The sequence below is a fragment of the Lissotriton vulgaris genome, chromosome 2_1 (assembly GCF_964263255.1).
Source record: "Lissotriton vulgaris chromosome 2_1, aLisVul1.2, whole genome shotgun sequence".
NCBI classification, from domain to species: Eukaryota; Metazoa; Chordata; class Amphibia; order Caudata; family Salamandridae; genus Lissotriton; species Lissotriton vulgaris.
In genome coordinates this window covers 473,160,264-473,179,842 of record NC_141687.1, presented here as the reverse complement: position 1 = coordinate 473,179,842, position 19,579 = coordinate 473,160,264, and the positions used below count along the sequence as shown (strand labels likewise).

Sequence of the window (19,579 nt, the reverse complement as noted above, 5' to 3'; positions counted from 1 at the left end):
AGGCATTTTTTACAGGAAAAAATACCTTTTTTAAGCACAAAAAGTGTTCAAACAGCACTCTATGTCTAAAAGACGTCGAGTGAAGCCAAAAAATCTAGTAAAAGCTAAGTATTTTCTTGACAGAAAGTCAAAAAGAAGGGAGCTGTTTCACCAGGGTCCTGACTGAAGGAGCCGGAAAGAACAACTGACCTAACTGTCACCCCTGAGGCATGATGGGAAGCCTGGGGTCAGGGCTGCCTTAAAGGCACAGTGCCAGTTATTGTGAAAATGGTTTCATTTTCTATGATATTGTTTTGCAATGCAGCCTGAGGGCTAACAATGTCTATTTATAAGCAATTTTCAGGATTTATGAGTGGTTTGACTCATTAAAACACAAAGTTCAAGGGTTTTTTGACCTAATGTGTTTTTTGATTCCTTACTAATTGCAGTTCATGTATATGTGTTTGCATTGTTTAGCCTCAGTTTTTGGGGCTGCATTGATGTGAGAAAAATGATATATATACATACATATATGTGGAGCGAGATATATGTGTTTTATACATATATATTTTTATATTGTTTCCGGGGTCCCATACATGGGCGGGAATATTCAGTGCTTATGACTATTGATGAGGATCCCCTGGAAGAGAAACAAATGTCTACTGGGTAAGAAAAATTTTCTGTTCGAGACATGTGAATGCTGTAGATACACATGCTGTACATAGACCCTAAAGCAGTCCTCCAAAAACCTTTGGCTAACCTGTGGGTGTTGCAGTGAATTGAAAAACTGTACGGAGTACTGCTCGGCCAACTTTGGCCAGTTGTCTAGTTAACACATCCGCACAGTATTGCTTTGTGAAGGTGTGGACCAAGTAGTTGCTTCACATATTTCAACTATTTAAATACTTGCTAGGAAGGCCAAAGAAGCACCCTTTCTGTGAGTGGAGTGAGCCTTTGAAGGGACTGATTGGGGTTGGTGTGCTTTAGCATAGAAGGTTTAAGTACATTTGACTATCCACCTGGCAATATCCGATTTGGGAATGGCCTTTCCTTTGTGAGGTTTTGACTAAAGTAACAAATAGTTGTTGTCTCAATCTCAATGGTTTTCTTATATCTATGTAATGCATGAGAGCTCTTTTGACATCTAGTGTGTTAAGATCCCTTTCTGCCACTGAGTCTGGTTGAGGGAAAAACACAAGGAGTTCTGTTGATTGGTTGAGGTGGAATTGCAAAACCACCTTAGGAAGGAATTCTGGAATAGTATGGAGGGCAACTTTGTCTCTATATACCTAAAAGAAAAGTTATTCAATGGTTAATTCCTGGAGCTCACTAACACACCATAATAAAGTAAAACTGCTGGAAAAGCCACTTTCCAAGATAGTTTGCCCTTATGAAGAGGCTCATAAGGGCAAACTATAAGCCTAGTGAGAACAATATGGAGGGTCCATGATGTTGCTCGGGGGATTAGTGAGGAAATAACCTTTTGAGGCCTTCCATAAAGGCTTTGATAACTGGATTTTAAAAAGAGACATATGATGTGTATTTTTTAGGTAAGCAGTCACAGTGGGAAGGTGCAGCCTGATGGAAATAAGTGTCAGTCCACAATTCTGCAGATGTAGCAGGTAGCAGACAATTTCCTTGTTCCAGAAGTGCCATGAACCAAGTTTGTTAAGTGTTAACAGAATGAGAGTGAGATATGTTCATCCTAACCTCTGAACCAGAAAACAAAGCAAGGGAAGAAAAGGAAAAGCGCAGGTAAATATCCCTGACCAGTTCATCCACAGTGCATTGCATTTGGACTGTGGCTGTGGGTATCTGGATGCAAAGTTTGGGCATTTTGCATTTTCTGCAGTTGTGAATAGGTCTATTTGAGGAAAGCCCCACCACTGCAAGTGTTGGTGGAGGGCCTGCGGGTTGAGTTCCCATGCAGGTGGAGTACTCATTGACTTGTTGCTGCACCCTGCTAGTTGAACTGCCAGCAGATGTGAATGCCCTGGTGTTTGGGTTCTAAGTTGCCTTGGGCAGTTAAGGTTTGCAAATGTGTTCCCCATTCCGATGAGGTAAGCTTTCATTGTGATGGTCTTCTGCAGAATTGGGTTGAGAAAAGGCCGCCCCTGCAATATGTTTTTGGTGTTCGACCACAGAAGAGTAACAAGTTTGGTGGCTGACCAACACTAGATCTTCCGAATGACAAACCGCTGGAGACCTTTTTTGCGCTAGAAATTCCTGCAATGGCCGCAAACTTAGTTGTGCATGAGGCAATATCACATTGCAGGAGGTAATTATGCCTAGAAGGTGTTTATCTGTTTTGGCTGTAACTTGGCAGTCTGGTTGACATTGTAGAAGGATTGTCTGAAAGGACTGTATTCCTGCCGCATTGGGATAGGCCAACCTCCTTCCAGATTCAAGAATTGCTATTAAGTATGGTTAAACTTGTTGTGGTTGGGGGGCGTGGCTAGCAGCCGATGATGGCGGCAGCAACCTAGAGAGGCTCCCGTAGCAAGGCGGCATCCCGCAACAATCCGCATGCCAATCCGTTCACTGATCATTCCAGAAGGGGTGTCCTGGGTGCGGTGACCGAACGGCGCACGCAAGGGAAATTTGGGAGCGCTCAGACCCCAGCAACGGGACGAAACTTCGTCCGCGCCCCTCACGGACGAAAGGCCTGGTGGCACGAGGCAAGCACCGGTGTCGAGTGGAACCTTGGGCCAGGCGGAAGTCTACCCTCCCCGGCACGACCAACCGGAAGTAGCCGCTGACGACATCACTCGACACCACCGGCTGGCAATCCTTCCCGCCGACCACTTCACCCTTCACGCGGCATATCCAGTGGCGCTACGTCGTGGTGCCCCTTTGCTGCACTCGACATACACCGTGGGACTTGCGAGGCACCAGTCGCCATCTTGCCTGAACTTGCCGAGACCGCAACAGCTCCGCGGTCGTCGGCAGCACCTTGCCATCGTCAGCGACCCCTGGCCTGTACCCAGTCTGAACCTTCTACATAACCCCCCCCCCCAAGCGGACGGCTACGGGCGTCCGGCCCGCTCCATCATAAACGGTGTCTCGCCGCAAAGGGAAAATGGCGGGGAAGGGGCCAAGACAGACCACCGCTCAGGCGAAGCTCGGAAAATATGCCTATGACAACCAGACGTCCACTCAACCTGAGCAGCGCAAATCACTGGGAAAGGGCGCGGACAACGACGGGACCAAAAAAGCCACGCTGGACGATGTACTGAAAGCACTGGAGCAGGTACAGGCCACGGTGGGTTCGACTGCGGCCGAGGTTACCCTTATTAGATCCGACCTCCAGAAAATGAGCGAAAGGGTGAAGCAGGTGGAGGTGGTGACTAAATCATATATAGAGGACGTTTCCGACCTACAAGTGGCAATGGAGAGACTGCAGGCGGACAATAAACTTCTTAAAAGCAAGCTGGACGACCAGGAAGGGCGTTCCAGACGCAACAATGTCCGTATCTTGGGAGTTCTGAGTCGGAAACAAAGGGAGCCATGGATCTGTATGTTGAGGACCTTATAAAGACAAAGCTGGCCCCGAAGGGACTCTCCAACTTCTTTACAGTAGAGCGGGCCCATCGGGTCCCTGGAGGGACACCTGCGCCGGGGGCCGCCCCGCGCCCCATCCTGGCAAGACTCTTTAACTTTAGAGACCGCGATGCAGTCCTCCAGGCAGCCAGGGTGGCACCGCCCATCCAAATCCAAAATTCACGGATATCCTTCTTTCCGGACTACACGGCGGAGGTCACCCGCAGAAGGAGGACCTTCTTTGAGGTTAAAAAATCACTCCGCGACCAAGAACTGCCGTACTCCATGTTGTTTCTGGCCCGATTGAGAGTGGTGGCCGATAAGAAGGTCTGGTTCTTTGACTCGGCGGAGTCCGCAAGAGAATGGCTGGATGGATGGCGCACGGTGGACCGCACTTCCAGCCGTCGACGCAACAGGACGGGAGAAGAGAGCCGGCCGGGCTCGCAATCGTCGACCAGGGGCAGCGCAAATGGATCGCCATCGCAGGACCACGTGGGGGCCGCTGGAGGCGAATGACACTACCGTGAGGGACTGAATGTGTGACCTGGGCTCTACTCCCACTACGATCGTTCATCAAGTCGTTCTTGGACGCTGGCCCGGACAGCCCGAGGACAGCAGAGGGACCGCCTGCTTTGGGGGACACTCTCCCCTGACGCGCAAGTACTCTGTTTTTGGCATGGGATAAGCGCTCTGCTAAGTTGGGGTGGCGGGCAGTTCTGAGTCCATTTGGCAGGGAGGCAGGGTGGGGGGGGTAGGGGGGGGTTTGTTCGTTTTTATGGGACATTCACAGAATCGATCACAAACTGTACAAAGTGCTATGATGCTTATTGAAATGTTGCTGGGGAGGTGGAGTCTATTCCGATGGTTTATGTTTCTGATGTTTACTGATGGTGGATGTACAGCCTAACGTAATAAGAGCGGAGGAGACGCGAATGGGCGGCTCCGCCCTCAAACTTCTTGCCTGGAACGTGCGCGGCCTAGGTGACAAAGTGAAACGCGGCCTCGTTCTGTCCGAGGTGAAACGTCACAAACCTGACTTAATACTCCTCCAAGAGACCCACCTAATGGGTAGCGCTACTAAGGCCCTGGACAGAAGGGGGTATAAAATGTTAGCCCACTCGGAATTCTCCACTGGGTCCCGGGGTACAGGTATCCTACTCAGAAAATCTTCCAACTTCATCACCCTTAGCACTAGGACTGACACACAGGGCTGTTTTGCGGCAGTGGCAGGACAATGGGACGGGCGCCCCTTAACAATAGTCTCAGTTTACATCCCACCTTCATTACACTCGGTGATGTTACCAGCCCTGGGTGACTTCTTACTGTCCCTCCCCGAGGGAGACATGCTTCTAGGCGGGGACTTCAACGCAACTGCAGACCCACAACTCGACAGGCTCCCAGCAACTGCCCTCCCGGGGGGTCCCTCCAGGTTTCAGCGCTTCACAGAGGCACTAGGGCTGGTAGACGTATGGCGCCATGTTCACCCTACACTGCGACAGTATACATTCCACTCCACCGTCCACAATAGTCTATCCCGCATTGATCACTTCCTGGCGTTAGGGGATGGGTTGCAGCGCGTAGAGGAGGTGCTCATACACCCTAGGGGCATCTCAGATCACTCACCATTGACTCTCACCATCACCTCACGGACACGAACACGCCGCCGCGTCTTCCCTATACACGCCTCTTATCTTAAGGACCCTAAGGTCAGGAAGGCCCTGCAGACCGCCACGACACATTATTTCATGGAAAACGAACCGACCGCAGCCTCGGCTGAGGTCCTCTGGGAGGCCTACAAGACAGTCTTGAGGGGGCAAGCTATCAGTTCTATAACATCACATAGAAGAGAACAGGCAGCTGAACACGCGGCCCTTGAGCTCCGACTGCGTGTAGCCACCACTGCCCATGAAGCAGACCCCACGGATGACACAACACATGCACTCGCACTTGCTCAGCGCCTATATACAGACCACGCTCGGCTCATCACACAAGGCCACATCTCAGATACACAGAATCGAATATATGATGTTGGAGACAAAGCGGGAAAGATGTTGGCCTGGCTCGATAAGAGAGGGGGTAGCTCCAGAGGGATCCAGCAGGTGAAAGACGAGGAGGGAAGCACTCAGACAGACCCGGATCGCGTGGTAGAGGCACTGGCTACCCATTTTGAAAAAGTATACACTCCGGAACGGGACATCACCGCGATTGCAGCCCAAAGCGCACTATATGACATAAACATCCCAACACTGCCACCGGAGGCAGTAACGGAGCTGGAGGCACCATTTACCGCCGACGAACTGCGGATAGCCATTGGGGCCCTCCGTACGGGCAAAGCGCTGGGGCCAAACGGCATCCCAGTCGAATGGTTCCAAGCGCGCACAGACGTTCTTAGCCCGTACCTGCTCCGAATGTATGAAGAGTGTCATGATAAGGGGATGCTCCCATTGGACCAACGGACGGCCACGATCGTGGCTATTCCTAAGCCCGGTAAGCCCCCTGGGGAATGCTCCTCGTACTGCCCTATATCTTTGCTCAACGCAGAAAGTAAAATTCTAGCAAAGCTTCTGGCAAATCGTCTCATGCCTCATCTGTCCGATCTTATTCACCCGGACCAGTCAGGGTTCATGCCCCACAGGAACACCTCGCTCAATCTCAGACGGGTGCACGGGGTGCTAGCTAAAGCGGATGACATAGGCGAACCTGCAGCTATATTGGCGCTTGACGCGAAAATGGCCTTCGACATGGTGGAGTGGGCCTATCTCTTTGAGGTTCTTCAATATATGGGATTCGGACCCGTCTTCATCTCCTGGATCAAATTGCTGTACACTGCACCGGTAGCACACGTGGTAGCGAACGGCCACATCTCCCGCTCCTTCCCACTCAGGCGTGGCACCCGACAGGGATGCCCTCTTTCCCCCCTTCTTTTTGCACTCTCACTGGAGCCTCTGGCTATCCGCATCAGGACTACCCCTTTACTTAAAGGGATTAAATGGAGGGAGGGCTGGGAGGACCGCATATCGCTTTACGCGGACGATATGCTGGTATACCTGACGGACCCCGATCAAGGCATACCGGCCCTCTTGCGCCTCTGTAATGACCACGGAGAGATGTCAGGCTACACTATTAATTGGAGTAAATCAGAACTGTACGCCCTGACGGGTGGTCACCCAACGCTTGGTCCGGACTGCCCTCTGCGGTTGGCCGGCTCCTCATTCAAGTACCTTGGTATCCACGTCACGGGTGACCCGGCAGTACACGAAAAACTGAACCTCATGCCACCGCTGGCCCGCCTCAAACAAGATGCAAGCTTCTGGGCGGGATTACCGTTGACGATGCTAGGGAAAGCAGCCCTGTTTAAGATGAAATCCCTGCCCCGCTTCCTATATATCCTAGACAATACCCCATTTGCTGTACCCCAAAAGTACTTCAAGAGACTGGCGGCAGTGGTCTCTGGTCTGCTGTGGGGCAACCGCCCGGCGCGTATAGCACACGCCAAGCTATGTAGGAGCTGGTACGAGGGCGGCATCGCACTCCCCAACCTTTATCTCTACTACTGGGCGGCACAGCTCAGACCGATCAACCAGTGGCTGCATGCATCGCAATCGGATCCAGCGTTCCAGGCAGACAGGGCCCAACTGGGCACCAATACCCTGCTGGCACCGCTTTATGATAGACGGAAACTCAGACCGCTGAAGGGCCCTACTAGGCTCACAGTGGCCACCTGGCACGCAGCCACCGCTGCGCTAGGGTGGAAAGACACACTCACTAAGCTCACTCCACTCTGGGACACACGAGCCCTAGGCAAATCTTCGGACCAGTAAGGAGTTGTCCCGTTGGGACGATATCGGCATCTCTACGGTGGGGGACATGTGGGAGCGTGGGGAAGTCATTACCTTCGCCCGTCTGAAGGAAATCTATGACCTAGGGCCGCATGAAACCTACCGGTATGTCCAAATCCGTCACGCTTTACTGGCAGCTATCCCGGCGGGATCGACTCTCCCCGAGTCCTCCCCGCTAGAAGATCGCCTTCTGACGGATTACATGATAGAAAAGGCCACCTCCCTTACTTACCGAAAACTCCTTAACAATTCCCCAGACCCGCTAGTGCCTCTTAAGGAGAAATGGGAGCAGGAGGTGGGCGAGCTAGATGAACATGAATGGAACGAGGCACTGGCGTCCCCTAAGGAAGCGGGCATATCGACTAGAATGAGGCTCGTCCAACTCAAAGTTCTACACAGAACATATTACACCAGGACTCTACTTCACCGCATACAACGATCCCCTGACCCCTTCTGCTTGCGAGGCTGCGGGGAGGAGGGCACACTCTTTCATACATTCTGGGATTGTTCAGTTATACACACCTATTGGCGTCAGGTCATGCGCACTGTGTCACAGGTTCTGGAGGTCTCGGTGCTGCCGGAGCCGCGGCGATGCCTCCTCAATGTGTGGGAGCCAACTGACTTGTCCCGGCATGGCCGCCTCTGGGTAACATTGGGGATGATGATGGCCAAGAGAGACATCGCGCAGCGCTGGGGGGTGGCGGACCCCCCGACGGCCTCACAATGGTGCGTAAATATGGACAGGGCCATGATCACAGAACGGGCAGTTTACTTGAACAGGGCTTGTCCGGCCAAATGGAACAAGGTGTGGTCCCCATGGAACGCATACCGGGGCGACATCTGCGATCCGCTACCTGAAGATGACCCACTGGACTCAGACGAAGAAGACGGGTTGGGATGAGGAGGGCTGATTAGTGTGGGGGGGTACTTCCGGGGGGATGGGGGGGTAAAGATGGTTCGCTCACACCCTACCTTGCCTTGTGGGCGTGCATGAGGTTGGTTTCCACTCAGGAGTAAACTCACGTCTAACCGGCAATAAGCATACTCATTGATCGTGTTGTGACTTCCCAAAGTTTTGAATGTTCTTTCTTTAGGTACAAAACAGAAAATGAAAACCTTGTTTACCAAGCATGGACCATTTGTAGATAACCTTCACCACTTGTTTACCGATCTTTACCTTCATGACTTCGGCAACTACCTGCACAAATGTATTGTAAAGAACGTTTTTCTTTGCCACCTTGAGTAGCGGCCGGCCCATTCGGGTTGTAGGCGACAAGCTGTGTAAAACTGTGAAGGTATAATAAAGGTTTTCAAAAAAAAGAAAAAAAAAAAAACTTGTTGTGGTTGGAGGTGGGATTTTGAAATAATGATTGTGAATCCCAATGTGTGCAGAAGATGTAAAGTGGTCTGAGTGTGGTCGCTGTATAACTGGCATGTGGAACACTTGATGAGCAAGTCATCTAAATAAGGGGAGACATGAATGCCCTGCTTTCGTAGGTGTGTGTCTATTACTGCCAAACACTTCAAAAGGGAGGAATTTTCACTGATAATGTTTGCCATTAACCGCAAACCTGAGGTAATGCCAATGTGCTGGATTTAGAAGTATGTGAAAGTACGCATCTCTCCGGTCGAGTGCGGTCATAAAGTCCCCTTGCTGTAGAAGAGCCATGACTTCTTGGAGGGTGGCCATATGAAAATATTCTCAGCGAAAGTATTTGATGTGGGGCATTAGGTGCAGAATGGGGAAACCCATCTTCGTTAGGCCTTGGAAAATACAGACAGACAGCAAACTCTTGTTGAGGTGATACTGGTTCGATGGCAACTTTGAGAAGGAGGGAATGCACCTCTTCCTTGAGCAGTTTTATGTGCCCTGGTGAGATACTGTGTTTGCAGGGGGGTATAGTGGGAGGTGTGGTAGTTAGCTCCATGCAATAACCTTGCTGTAAAATGTCCAGCACGCACTGGTCGGCAGTGATGTTCCACCAAATGGTTAGGAACTGTTGTAAAGGACACCTGACCGGTGTTTTGTGATCGGAGGCATGAGTGATAAGTCAGGGTTTGGTAGCTGTGGTAGGGTTGGCTTTTGGGGAGGGGCCTTTACCTCTCCTACAACTATATCCTCCAGAGGAGCCTAAGGAATAAGCTCTACCCAAGGGTGCCTGTTTATGCAGGTAATTGTGTGTGTGGAGGTTTCCAGCGAAACCTGTTTGGAGCCTCTACAGAAGAGCATGTAGCAAAAGTGGACATTTGTAGTGCACCCACCGCCTTTGTGGTCCTCTGTGTCTTTTTTCATTTTTTCCAATATTTGATATGACTAATGTCCAAAAAGATGTAGTTCATCAAATGGTTCGGGCTAACAAACTCTGCTAAACCTCAGGTTTAAAATCTAATATGCGCAGCCATTCGTGGTGTCTAAGAAGGAGGCTTGAGTTGATACCATAAGCAGTAGTGTTGGCCAGGACAAGGGAACATCTTATAGTATTGTTTGAAATTCATTTTCCCTCAGACACTTATTCATGCCCTCTATTTTGGTGTTTTTCAAAGAGTTCCTCAATTTCGTCCCATGTGGCTCTGACATATCTACTTAAGAGACCTACAGAACTGGCAATTTGCCAGTAGTTCGCAGACACAGTCGCTACTCTCTTTGCCACAGACTTGAATATCTCGCTCTTTTTGTCCAGCTGGGTGCTTCTCCCGTTGTTTGAGAGTCAACCCTCTTCCTAGCTGTATGGACAACCAGAAAACCTGACCTCAAATGTACGAGAGATCAGAAGGGAAAGCCTTATATATTTTGTCTAAATGGGGAGTTATCACCGGTGCTCGGAAAGGGCTCTGAAAAATATCCTGTCTCTCACAACATTCCTTTTTTTACATAGGGATGCATTGTGCAGTGCATTGTTCAGTGGAGAGGGTCTCAAATAAAAAATTCTCCTCTTCAGGATCAGAATGGATGGGGACTTTATGATAAGCTGCTGTGGTGGCAAGTAGCTCTTGGCAAGTTGAGGAATTATCTGTGGGGGTGGACGAGCAGAGTACAGAGCAGGGTTGGTGTCTGCTGGGGGAGCAGCATGGTAAGTGTCACAGGGTTCTAGCTGTGGTGAAATGGGGGTTGAAGCTTCACCCTCTAATTCCTTGTGGAATGGAAGTGGTGATCCCTGTGGAGTGTATTAAAGAGAATCCCCATGTGAGGAGTGCCAGGAAGGTGATTCCTGCATAGGCTGAATTGGTTATGGAGGGGCAGGTAATGGGCTGGTTGCCTAGTCCGCTTTTTTCCAAGATTTAGGAACTGCAGCTTCTTCCAAAGCTTCCTGGAAAGAAAGATGCATTTTTGGGTGATGTGCGTCAGCTTTAGATGGCCGAGTAAAGATTTTCCCGTTTGAGGATGAGTTATCAAATGTCTTTGACGGGCATCAATCTGTTTTTGTACCTAATCAAGGAGTGGCTCTATCGTTTCGGCACCAACTGTGGCACAAGCAGTCTTCAGCCTAAAGACTTCAGCACAATATGTTTCGGTGCTGGTGGGGTCTGCGCCGACGAATATGAATATTTGTCCATGATTTGATGAAGAGATGGAAGGAGTCAAAAAGGCAGAGAGTTTGCAATTTTATTTTTCAAAATGTTATTTCTATTACAACCTCATAAGCTTTGGAAAACAGAGCATTCATTATTCCGCATCATTTTGCATAACACTAAAAACTTAACTGAGGGAAACTTGGAAACCGATGTCCAACTTTTCTATTCCTGTGAGTAGGAAAATCAACAAATGAAAAATACAGAGGCTTTATTCGACTAGCAACATTTAAAGGTAAGCCACATTTCCTTCAATGAGTTTGTATTTGGATATGAGGATCATGTGATCCCACTGCTCCTTCAATTAAGGGGAATAGGTGGAGCTGTGTACTATGCTGGGACTACAAGGGGCCCTGGGCTTCCAATAGACAGTGCAAACATGAAAGCCTGACTGACATAACAGGATAAGAGGGACAAAATAGCCAGTTTTTGGGTGGTGGATATTTAGGCTGAGTGACAAGGTTAAGCGTTTGAAATGGTACAATCAAGAAGGCCCAAGACAATACTTTGCGATGTGTGTGGCAATTCGGTCCATAGCTCAGGGCAGCACGCAGCATATCAAATACCATACTTTTCAAATGTCTACTTCCTTAAGTTAACATCTGACCAATGCCTATCACTCATTCACTTTTAAACCCACTTTCACCCTTACTTTATGCTCCTTTCATCTTACAATTGATGCTTTATAAATTATGCTCCATAGACCATCTGCAATGCAATCCATGGTCTCAATCTCATAAAAATTATTCAGATGGCTTATTTGTGAGGCGAAATAATTACTGGGTGCTATCAGCACAAGAGTGCTTTTTTGAAAGATATGCTTGAGAATGTAACGGATGACGAGAGGCATCAAAGGGAGCCGAGTGTGAGGGTTGTGTGAAGGTACAATACAAAAAGGATAGTATTTATTTTTTTATCTATACATGTTTATATAGCACGTTCCCACTTAAGGGATGTGGAGTATTTTATAAGAGAGCAACAGTAAGTAAAAGAAGACAATTGTACATTAGAAACAGTAAGTAAATTATCAAAACGGTCAGGTCAACGCAATGGAGATCAAGTGATGTATAATGGAAAACTAATAGTAGCATAAAAACTGTTTTGTGTGGCTGGAAAATATTTTTCAAATGTGTACAAGACAAAGCAATAAATTAAATGCTCAAACTCAGAGTTCACAGTTAAAGCTAAATTGACTAAAAGTGGGGCTCCAGTTAGAATGTACAGGGCAACTGTTGTACCTCAATATCTGATTTTTGAAATTAATTTAAAACGAACTGCACTTTAACAGGCAGGTTTCGAACTCGATTTCAATCTCAATCAAAACATTGGCTTAGAAATCCACTGAAGTGGCATGTGATCTCCTTCCAGCCACAATAAATTTCGATAGCAACAAGATGTCAAATGCATGATTTTCAACTAATCAGACCCCTTAAAATGACAGACCCTGACAACTTTAATAGTGCTTAAAATGGCAAATATAAACTCTTGTTTTTGGCAAGGTACAAAACAACTTCCTTAGACAAATGTCCTGCTACATATTAGTAATCATCGGCTTCAAACACTTTAGGTACGCTGCTCCGAATAGTACTTACAAATCTGGATGAGTTGTCGTTCCTTACAGTTTTAGCATTTCCAAAAGCTAATTGTAAAAAAAAAAAAAAAAAATCATAAGTACAATTGTAAACCAACAGTGAGAAATAAATGCATATACATTGATCTAGATAGAACTATATCCATGATTATTAAAGATAGACTAGCAGATGACTTAGACATATGCAACCTTTTGGTCACTTTTTCCCCAAAATACCGTTAATACAGCAGTTCTCTGTACTGATTTATAAACAAAATATATCAACAACTTAAAACTTTTAGAGTTGGCAGCTCCCTGACATTAGTATTTTTATTTTGTCTAAAACGGACTTAAATAATAGAGTTCCCTTCCACTATATTAATGTCCACAAACGTTCTAGAACCGGATCACTATGATGCAACCAGGAATAAGGTACTACCAACACAATCATAAAATTACTTCCTTCCTTCTCAAGCCACAACACGCTTAGAGTGGAGGAGCCTTACTGGGCATCTTGGCTGATCTAAACAGCATCCATTGTTGTTCTTCATTTAGGCATCTTGTGGCGGGTGGTTTGCTTTTTTCGGATTTGTTCTATTATAGCTCAGGTCGCGGATGGAGCAGAAGGCGTGATTCTAGTCATCAGAATTTATAAGGCCAATGCAAAGTCATGGGAAGCGGTTATGAATATTTTTAAAACAAACTTTTAAAACAAACAGGGCACCGTAATGTTACTTGAAACCAAGAGCACTTATCAGGCAACAATGAGATTTGGAGGTAGGGATCAATGGCACTCTAGGCTGGAATACTTTCAGTTCAAGTTGTAGCTAGCATTTGTGATATTGTTGAGTTGTGGTACGTACGTTGTGGTAGTTTAATTCAATACTAGTAGACTGCCTGTTTGTGCAAAATTCGCATGCCCTATTCACTTCCTAATTTCAAACTCTAACTGTGAGTATCTCAGAAGTCTCACCATTTTTGTTTATTTTATGGTCTGCTTACAACAATTACCTTTCCTTATTTGGTCCCACAGATCTATGCCTGAAACAGTAGGAAGATACTCCTGAATACGATACGGGTCTTGGTTAACTGGTGACCCTGGTAGATGTAGAATATGGCTGTTCAGCTTAAAATGATACAGGATAGGTACTGTTTTGTCCTAGAGAATCCTGCCCAAACAGGATTCTCAACGGAACCTGCACCAAGCCCGATGGTATCTTTAAAAGTAACTTGTGTACCGACTGACTCTAAACCCTACACTGAGCAGCAACTGAAAGCTATGACTAAACCATGAGTTTTCATTCATAGGAATTCAGAAGACACTTACACCTTGTTGCTTTTTCCCTCCCAAAGAGTGCCAGCAAGCATTGCGGTCATTTAATCTCCGCTTGCATACAACAGTCTTCACCATGGTGATAAAATATGCATAGAGTACAGAAAGCCACAGATGATCTAATGTAGGATCAGTAGAACTTCGTTTTACTTCTTAACCAGCCTTTAGTGACATCATTCAATTGTGTTTCGCAGATGCGGAGTATCTATTTCTAATAGAATTCATACCCTTCCAAAATACCTGTAAATTTAAGAATTCTAAATACCAATGGCGCGGTTTAACATAAATGCAATGTGCCCGCCCAATAGGCATTGAAAGTAGTGTGTCAAATTGATTTCACAGAAACCCCCATTGTGCTAAATGATTTTAACTTTGTCATAGTGCATCATTTTCAAGCAGAAATTATAACCTCTTATGCAAATTAATAGAGGCAGAATTGTAACCTGCTGTACATAGGAATCGTCATGTTCTGCAGGGCACAGCTAATTTGCACAGTGAATCGATGCACGTTGTAAAAAAAGAATGCACACACACAAAGTGAATTTTGTATTCAAATGAAGGGGCATGTCATTCAATTACAGAACCGTCCAACATGTAAATTACATCAAATAAGTCAGACAAACTACTTTCAACATAATTTAAAAAAAAAAAAAAAAAAAGTTTACTAGGGCAGTATTAGGAATTTACAATTGGGACGAAGAGATGAGTGCAACCTGGGTTTCACAAGATAACACATGTAAGCATCAATTTCTTGTGCCCATCACCACACGAAAACAGACCCCAGGAGGCACATGGTTAGCCCGATCAGCTGACAACCGACGGGCCAACTTAAATCTCATCATGCTCTATAAAACACCAGGAAGGAATGTCAAAATCATACACCGGTTCCCACTGATGGACAGCTTGGTTACAGAAACCTGAAAAATATATAACATCTCTGGCACTTTAAATATATAAGCACATATCAGGCGTGATATTTGATTGCAAAGGTTTTTAAAGGGAGGGGTCAAAAATATGTCTCCTTCATTAAACAAAACCTGTGTCATACGATTTAAAAAATGAGTCATCAAGTTATTGTACAAATAATCAAAACTCATCTTACAACATGCAGAGTTGCATATTACAACAATATACTCTTCAATCAGGACACTGACCTTCAAGAACTGGATTAGACTGCAAAAGCTGCTCCTTCACTTGATTCACTTCAGCTCCTTTTCCACAGACAGCAGCAACATAGGACATAACCAACTTGCTGGCCTCTGCAGAACAAGAATATTTCAAATATAATGGCATGACATTTAGGATTACAAAGCACATCTACATTGTTGTAGCATAACTAACACTTGGCCGGCTGGTAAGCTTTGTCAAGGAGAAATGAGGAGGTCTAATTAGCGTGATAAATTAATGAATAATTATAAATTAATAAGTTTAATGAATACAAATAAATGATCTAATAATTCATATATTCATTGATAAATTCATAAAGCAAATTAATGAGGAAAAATTCCATGGATAACAGTCCACTGAAGCGGATGAAGAAAAAACCCAAAAAGCACTAAATAGAAGACCTAGCTACATTGCGCCCGTGCCCCCAGAAAAAGAAACCATTCCAAACAAATATTTGAATAAACATAGAAAGCCAGAAAACCGTTTTGTAATTTTAAAGTCTATATATGTATCTGGGAGATTTGGAGTTCAAAGCCATAGGAAAGGTGTCAATATCAGGAAAAGGAGCAATTCTCACCAGGAGATAACAAATCCATACTGCAATTGCTGAGCAACCCTAGTTTAAGAATGTGGATCAGAAAACTTGGTGTATGCTAAATAAAGATCCTAAATGTGAGGAGCAGCTGAGCCACCAAAAACTCAGTTATACAGCCAAACATGGGGCTGCTGAACGGGAAGGTTACAGAACACAGCAGAACAAAGCGAATTATACAGCCCTGGGCAACCACAATCAAGGTAAAACAGGACTAAATGAAGGCATGGGTTTGCCCTACCTCAACAGAGACGGTGCTTTGTCTTGAAAACTGTAAGCCTGGCCTCTAGCCTGCACTTTCGGCTGAAACCCGTAATATCCACTTAGGTTCTAACACTAGTCTGGCACATCTATTCAGAGGTTCATAGACATAAGTGTTCTGCGTGGAACATACCATCTTATGTTCTCTTTCATACTACGTTCAGCTTCATGATCCAGACATCTGAATCAGTCATTGTGGATGTGAGACACCATCCCTCATTCTGGACAGTAAACAGGCCTAAAGGGACTGCTCTTACAAAAAGTGAGAGGGACCCTTGCACACCCAAAGTACTAGGGTTCAATCAGAAAAACACAAAGGATTGTCCTTTGGAAATAATGTAACCACTGTTTACCTTATTTACACACTTCAATCAACATACATATGCTCATGAGGATGACTGTTCTGAACAGACAACCAGTGTGCTAGCACATAGACCTTAATTACAAATTTGTAAGTTTATTTACAGATTTGTCAGTGGTTAAATTATACCCAAAGGACAATCCTTTGTGTTTTTTTAAAGGTGACTGCTGCTGCACAAGTAAACTTAGCTTAGCAAAGCGGATATTTCCTCACAAAAATTAAACTAAAGAGATAACAGCTGGAGATTAATTTTGACCAGTAAGTTTTTATACACGTTTTTTAAATACTCAATTATGTATGCAATGCACTTGTGCCAGACTTGGGAGAGATCAGAAGCCTTGAGGAAATATGAATTTTTATGGTCAATTGTGTCCCCTATCGTAGACCCCAACGGCTCCATGTACGTGCTTCAAGTACATGTATGTTCCCTCCACTTCCAGCTATGAAGACGCAAATACATTTGCGTCCAACGTTAACATGTCCTCTTTCAGATCCACCATGAATGGGTCGGATATTCCATTCCTAAGTATGCCTTGCCACCGTCTTTATATGGTGCACCTTTCACGTTTTTTAGCTCTGGCGAGTTAGGCCCTGATTTCTGCCATCGAGCCTTTTCCTGCCTTCTGTCTCTGGATGTTGCAGCCTGGACCTGCATCCGTATCCCTGACCTTTGTCTTACTCCCTGCGCGGCTAGCGGTGCCTGGCTCGGCCTGCTTGCCTGCCAAGACTGTATTTTGCCTTCAAGTTATCTGCTCCGCTCCTCGAAAATACATTCCTGTCTAGTAGTTTAGGTAAACATCCTTCCCAGCTGCAGAGCAGAGGGCCCGGCCTTTCTGTCTCCGTGCAAGTAATTCATAGCTCCTGTTACCATGGTAGGCCCATGCCCCCCTTGCTTTACACGTAGACACGTAGTCACATATGCACGCACTAGCAGTCAGTATAGAATAGCCTCTGCCCGAGAGACCTTTTCCTCTAGATAATACAGTTCCTCAAACACAAGATATTAGATATGATTTGGGATTAGGTTGTTCTGACACCCCAGACTTCTGTCTCCTCATGTAAGGCTAAATGTCAAGTCCCCTTCACCCTCCAGTTTCACGTCAATCATACGTCATGCTGCTGCGCGCGCATCTCTGCCACATATTTCTGCTGACACTGCAGGATTCTTCTATGGATCCACCCATCTGTGATACGTTTCAAGTGACGTTGTCTAGTACACACCTCCGTGTACGCCCTCATGCACGCCTTTTCATTACGTACTTATGTTCTTATCTCTTCTCTCAGCTGTTACGCCTTCTGCATCCATCACCACTGTAATGCATTGACTATATATATGATGTTCTGTCAATAAAGTATTGTGATTCTCTTCCTGAACCCTTGTGGTGATGGAACATGATCCCTGGTTCGAACCAATTCCTTTTTAAGGAATAAAACCCCTTTTAAAACCTCAGATGCCACGGACTCTGCCTCTTATTTTTTCTGAGTTATTCTTATTGAACTTTACCGCATAATTCAAGTATAGGTAATTAAAATTTACCACATAATTGGCGCCCGAATAGGGACCCCTCCCCCACCTTACGCGCAGGCGGTGCGTTGCAGGCCCGGTCCCCTGCCACAGCCGTGACGGACAACAACGCGTACCCGCAGGATTTCCTGTACCTCCCTCAGGCCAACGGAGGTGACTGAGGCTGCGATCGACACCCAGACGAGGCGGTGAGGAGTGCGGAGGATCCCGACCAGAGCCTAGCTGAGAGAGCAAGGTCCGAGGTATTCAGAGGCCCACCAGGTTCCGAAGTTCCGAAGTACCTACGTCACGAGTCGAGTCGAGTCCGGTCCGGTCCAGTCCAGTGTCGAGTTTCCGAGGCCTTCCGTTCCGTGCTTCCCGGGGAGTACCGTTGCTGGGGACGCATCTAGACGAGCGCATTAATTTGTGCCGGTCAAGACGGGTTTGGGTACACAGACCCGGTCTGCACTGTTTTAGCGGTGTATCTGTACTGTTTAGCAGTATATCCAGTATGCAGTTAGCTAGTTTTATTCTAATTATTGTTGTTAGTTTTCAAAATGTTTAAGTGTGTTTTAAATGTCGTGGTATGAGTGATTGTTCGATCTTCATTACTGTGTTTATTGTATTTTACTGTGTTCAAGTTCGAGTAAGTATCAAGTAGCAAGGTTCAAGATGCCATTATTCAGCAAACTAAGACAAATAAGAACTAGAAAAGGGATACTCGAGGAAGCTGTTCCCATCCCACCCAGGGACACTCCCGGATATTTTATGTACCATAAGCACGGCCTAGATGCCGTATTATATCTTGACTTATGGGTGGACTACACCAAGGATCTAGAAGAGAATCAGAGATGGCCCGTTACAGGGACATGGGATGCCGACTGCATCATGAGAGTAGAAGAAGCATTATGGAAAAAGAAAGCCAGACAGTCACAGAAAGATGCCATTGAATTATGGCGTAAAGAATCACATAGACGCACAGAGAAAGCACTCAGAAAAGCAGAGAAGATTCAGACAAAGCCCGAGAAAACGTATTAGTTGAGGAAGGAATACGAGTAAAAGCAGAACAAGTAGACCGACAGCGAAATACTCTTGCGAATGGTATGTATCCTCTTTTGGCCGAGGGTCTACCTAAGGCCACCCCGGAAGTACCAAAAGATCTACCACCTCCATTGCTCCCGACTAAATTAAGTCACAAGACCGCAGAAGACATATTCCTTTCTTCCTATTTAGACGATGTAGCCCCCGAATACACCAATATTCCGCCGGCACACACGCCACCCGCTGACGGCACCCCACCCCGAGATAATTTACACCCACTTCCGCAACAACAAACTCCTCCTCCCGTTCCACATCCTGCACCTATTCCCCCAGCCCTTCCTGCACCTATTATTCCTGGCTTTCACCCACTAAATCCTTTTGGACCTGGCACCTCAGGAGGTGCGACAGGAGGTTTTCAAACGCCGCCACAAACACATCGATTGACTTATAGGGATTTAGCACAACAACGTACACCTCAAACAGCGAGTTATGACATACTTAAAGAGCCTCTTACTGACTGTAGATATGATCCAGTACCCGGTAAAGACGACAGAATGATGCTATCATCAGTACGTCTACGACGAGTTGCAAACTATTTAATGTTACTACCAGGAATGATTGAATATCTAGACAGAATATATCATTTTGTCCAAACGGGGGAAGGTCCTGAAAGTATTGGCGAGGCCATGGCACACCAGAAAGTTGACACTCCAAGGATGATATTACGTTTCTTCATAAACTGCTTGATAAGAGACCAAGATAGGCCTGGTGTAGACCAGGAAGAAATGAAAGCACTTAACAAATGGGGTCAGAATATAGCAG

At 46.2% G+C, this 19,579-nt stretch overlaps 1 protein-coding gene across 4 annotated transcripts in view; it reads right to left on the bottom strand.

Moving 5' to 3' along the window:
* Window positions 1-19,579, bottom strand: part of MYO1B (myosin IB) — a 757,882-nt gene that overhangs the window by 488,105 nt on the left and 250,198 nt on the right. For all 4 annotated transcript variants that reach the window (XM_086955387.1, XM_086955390.1, XM_086955388.1 and 1 more), the window contains exons 5-6: window positions 14,986-15,090; window positions 12,521-12,567 (exon numbers count right to left, since the gene is read on the bottom strand). In XM_086955387.1, coding sequence (XP_086811513.1) covers window positions 12,521-12,567; window positions 14,986-15,090 — 152 coding nt within the window. The remainder of the gene's footprint in view (window positions 1-12,520; window positions 12,568-14,985; window positions 15,091-19,579) is intronic.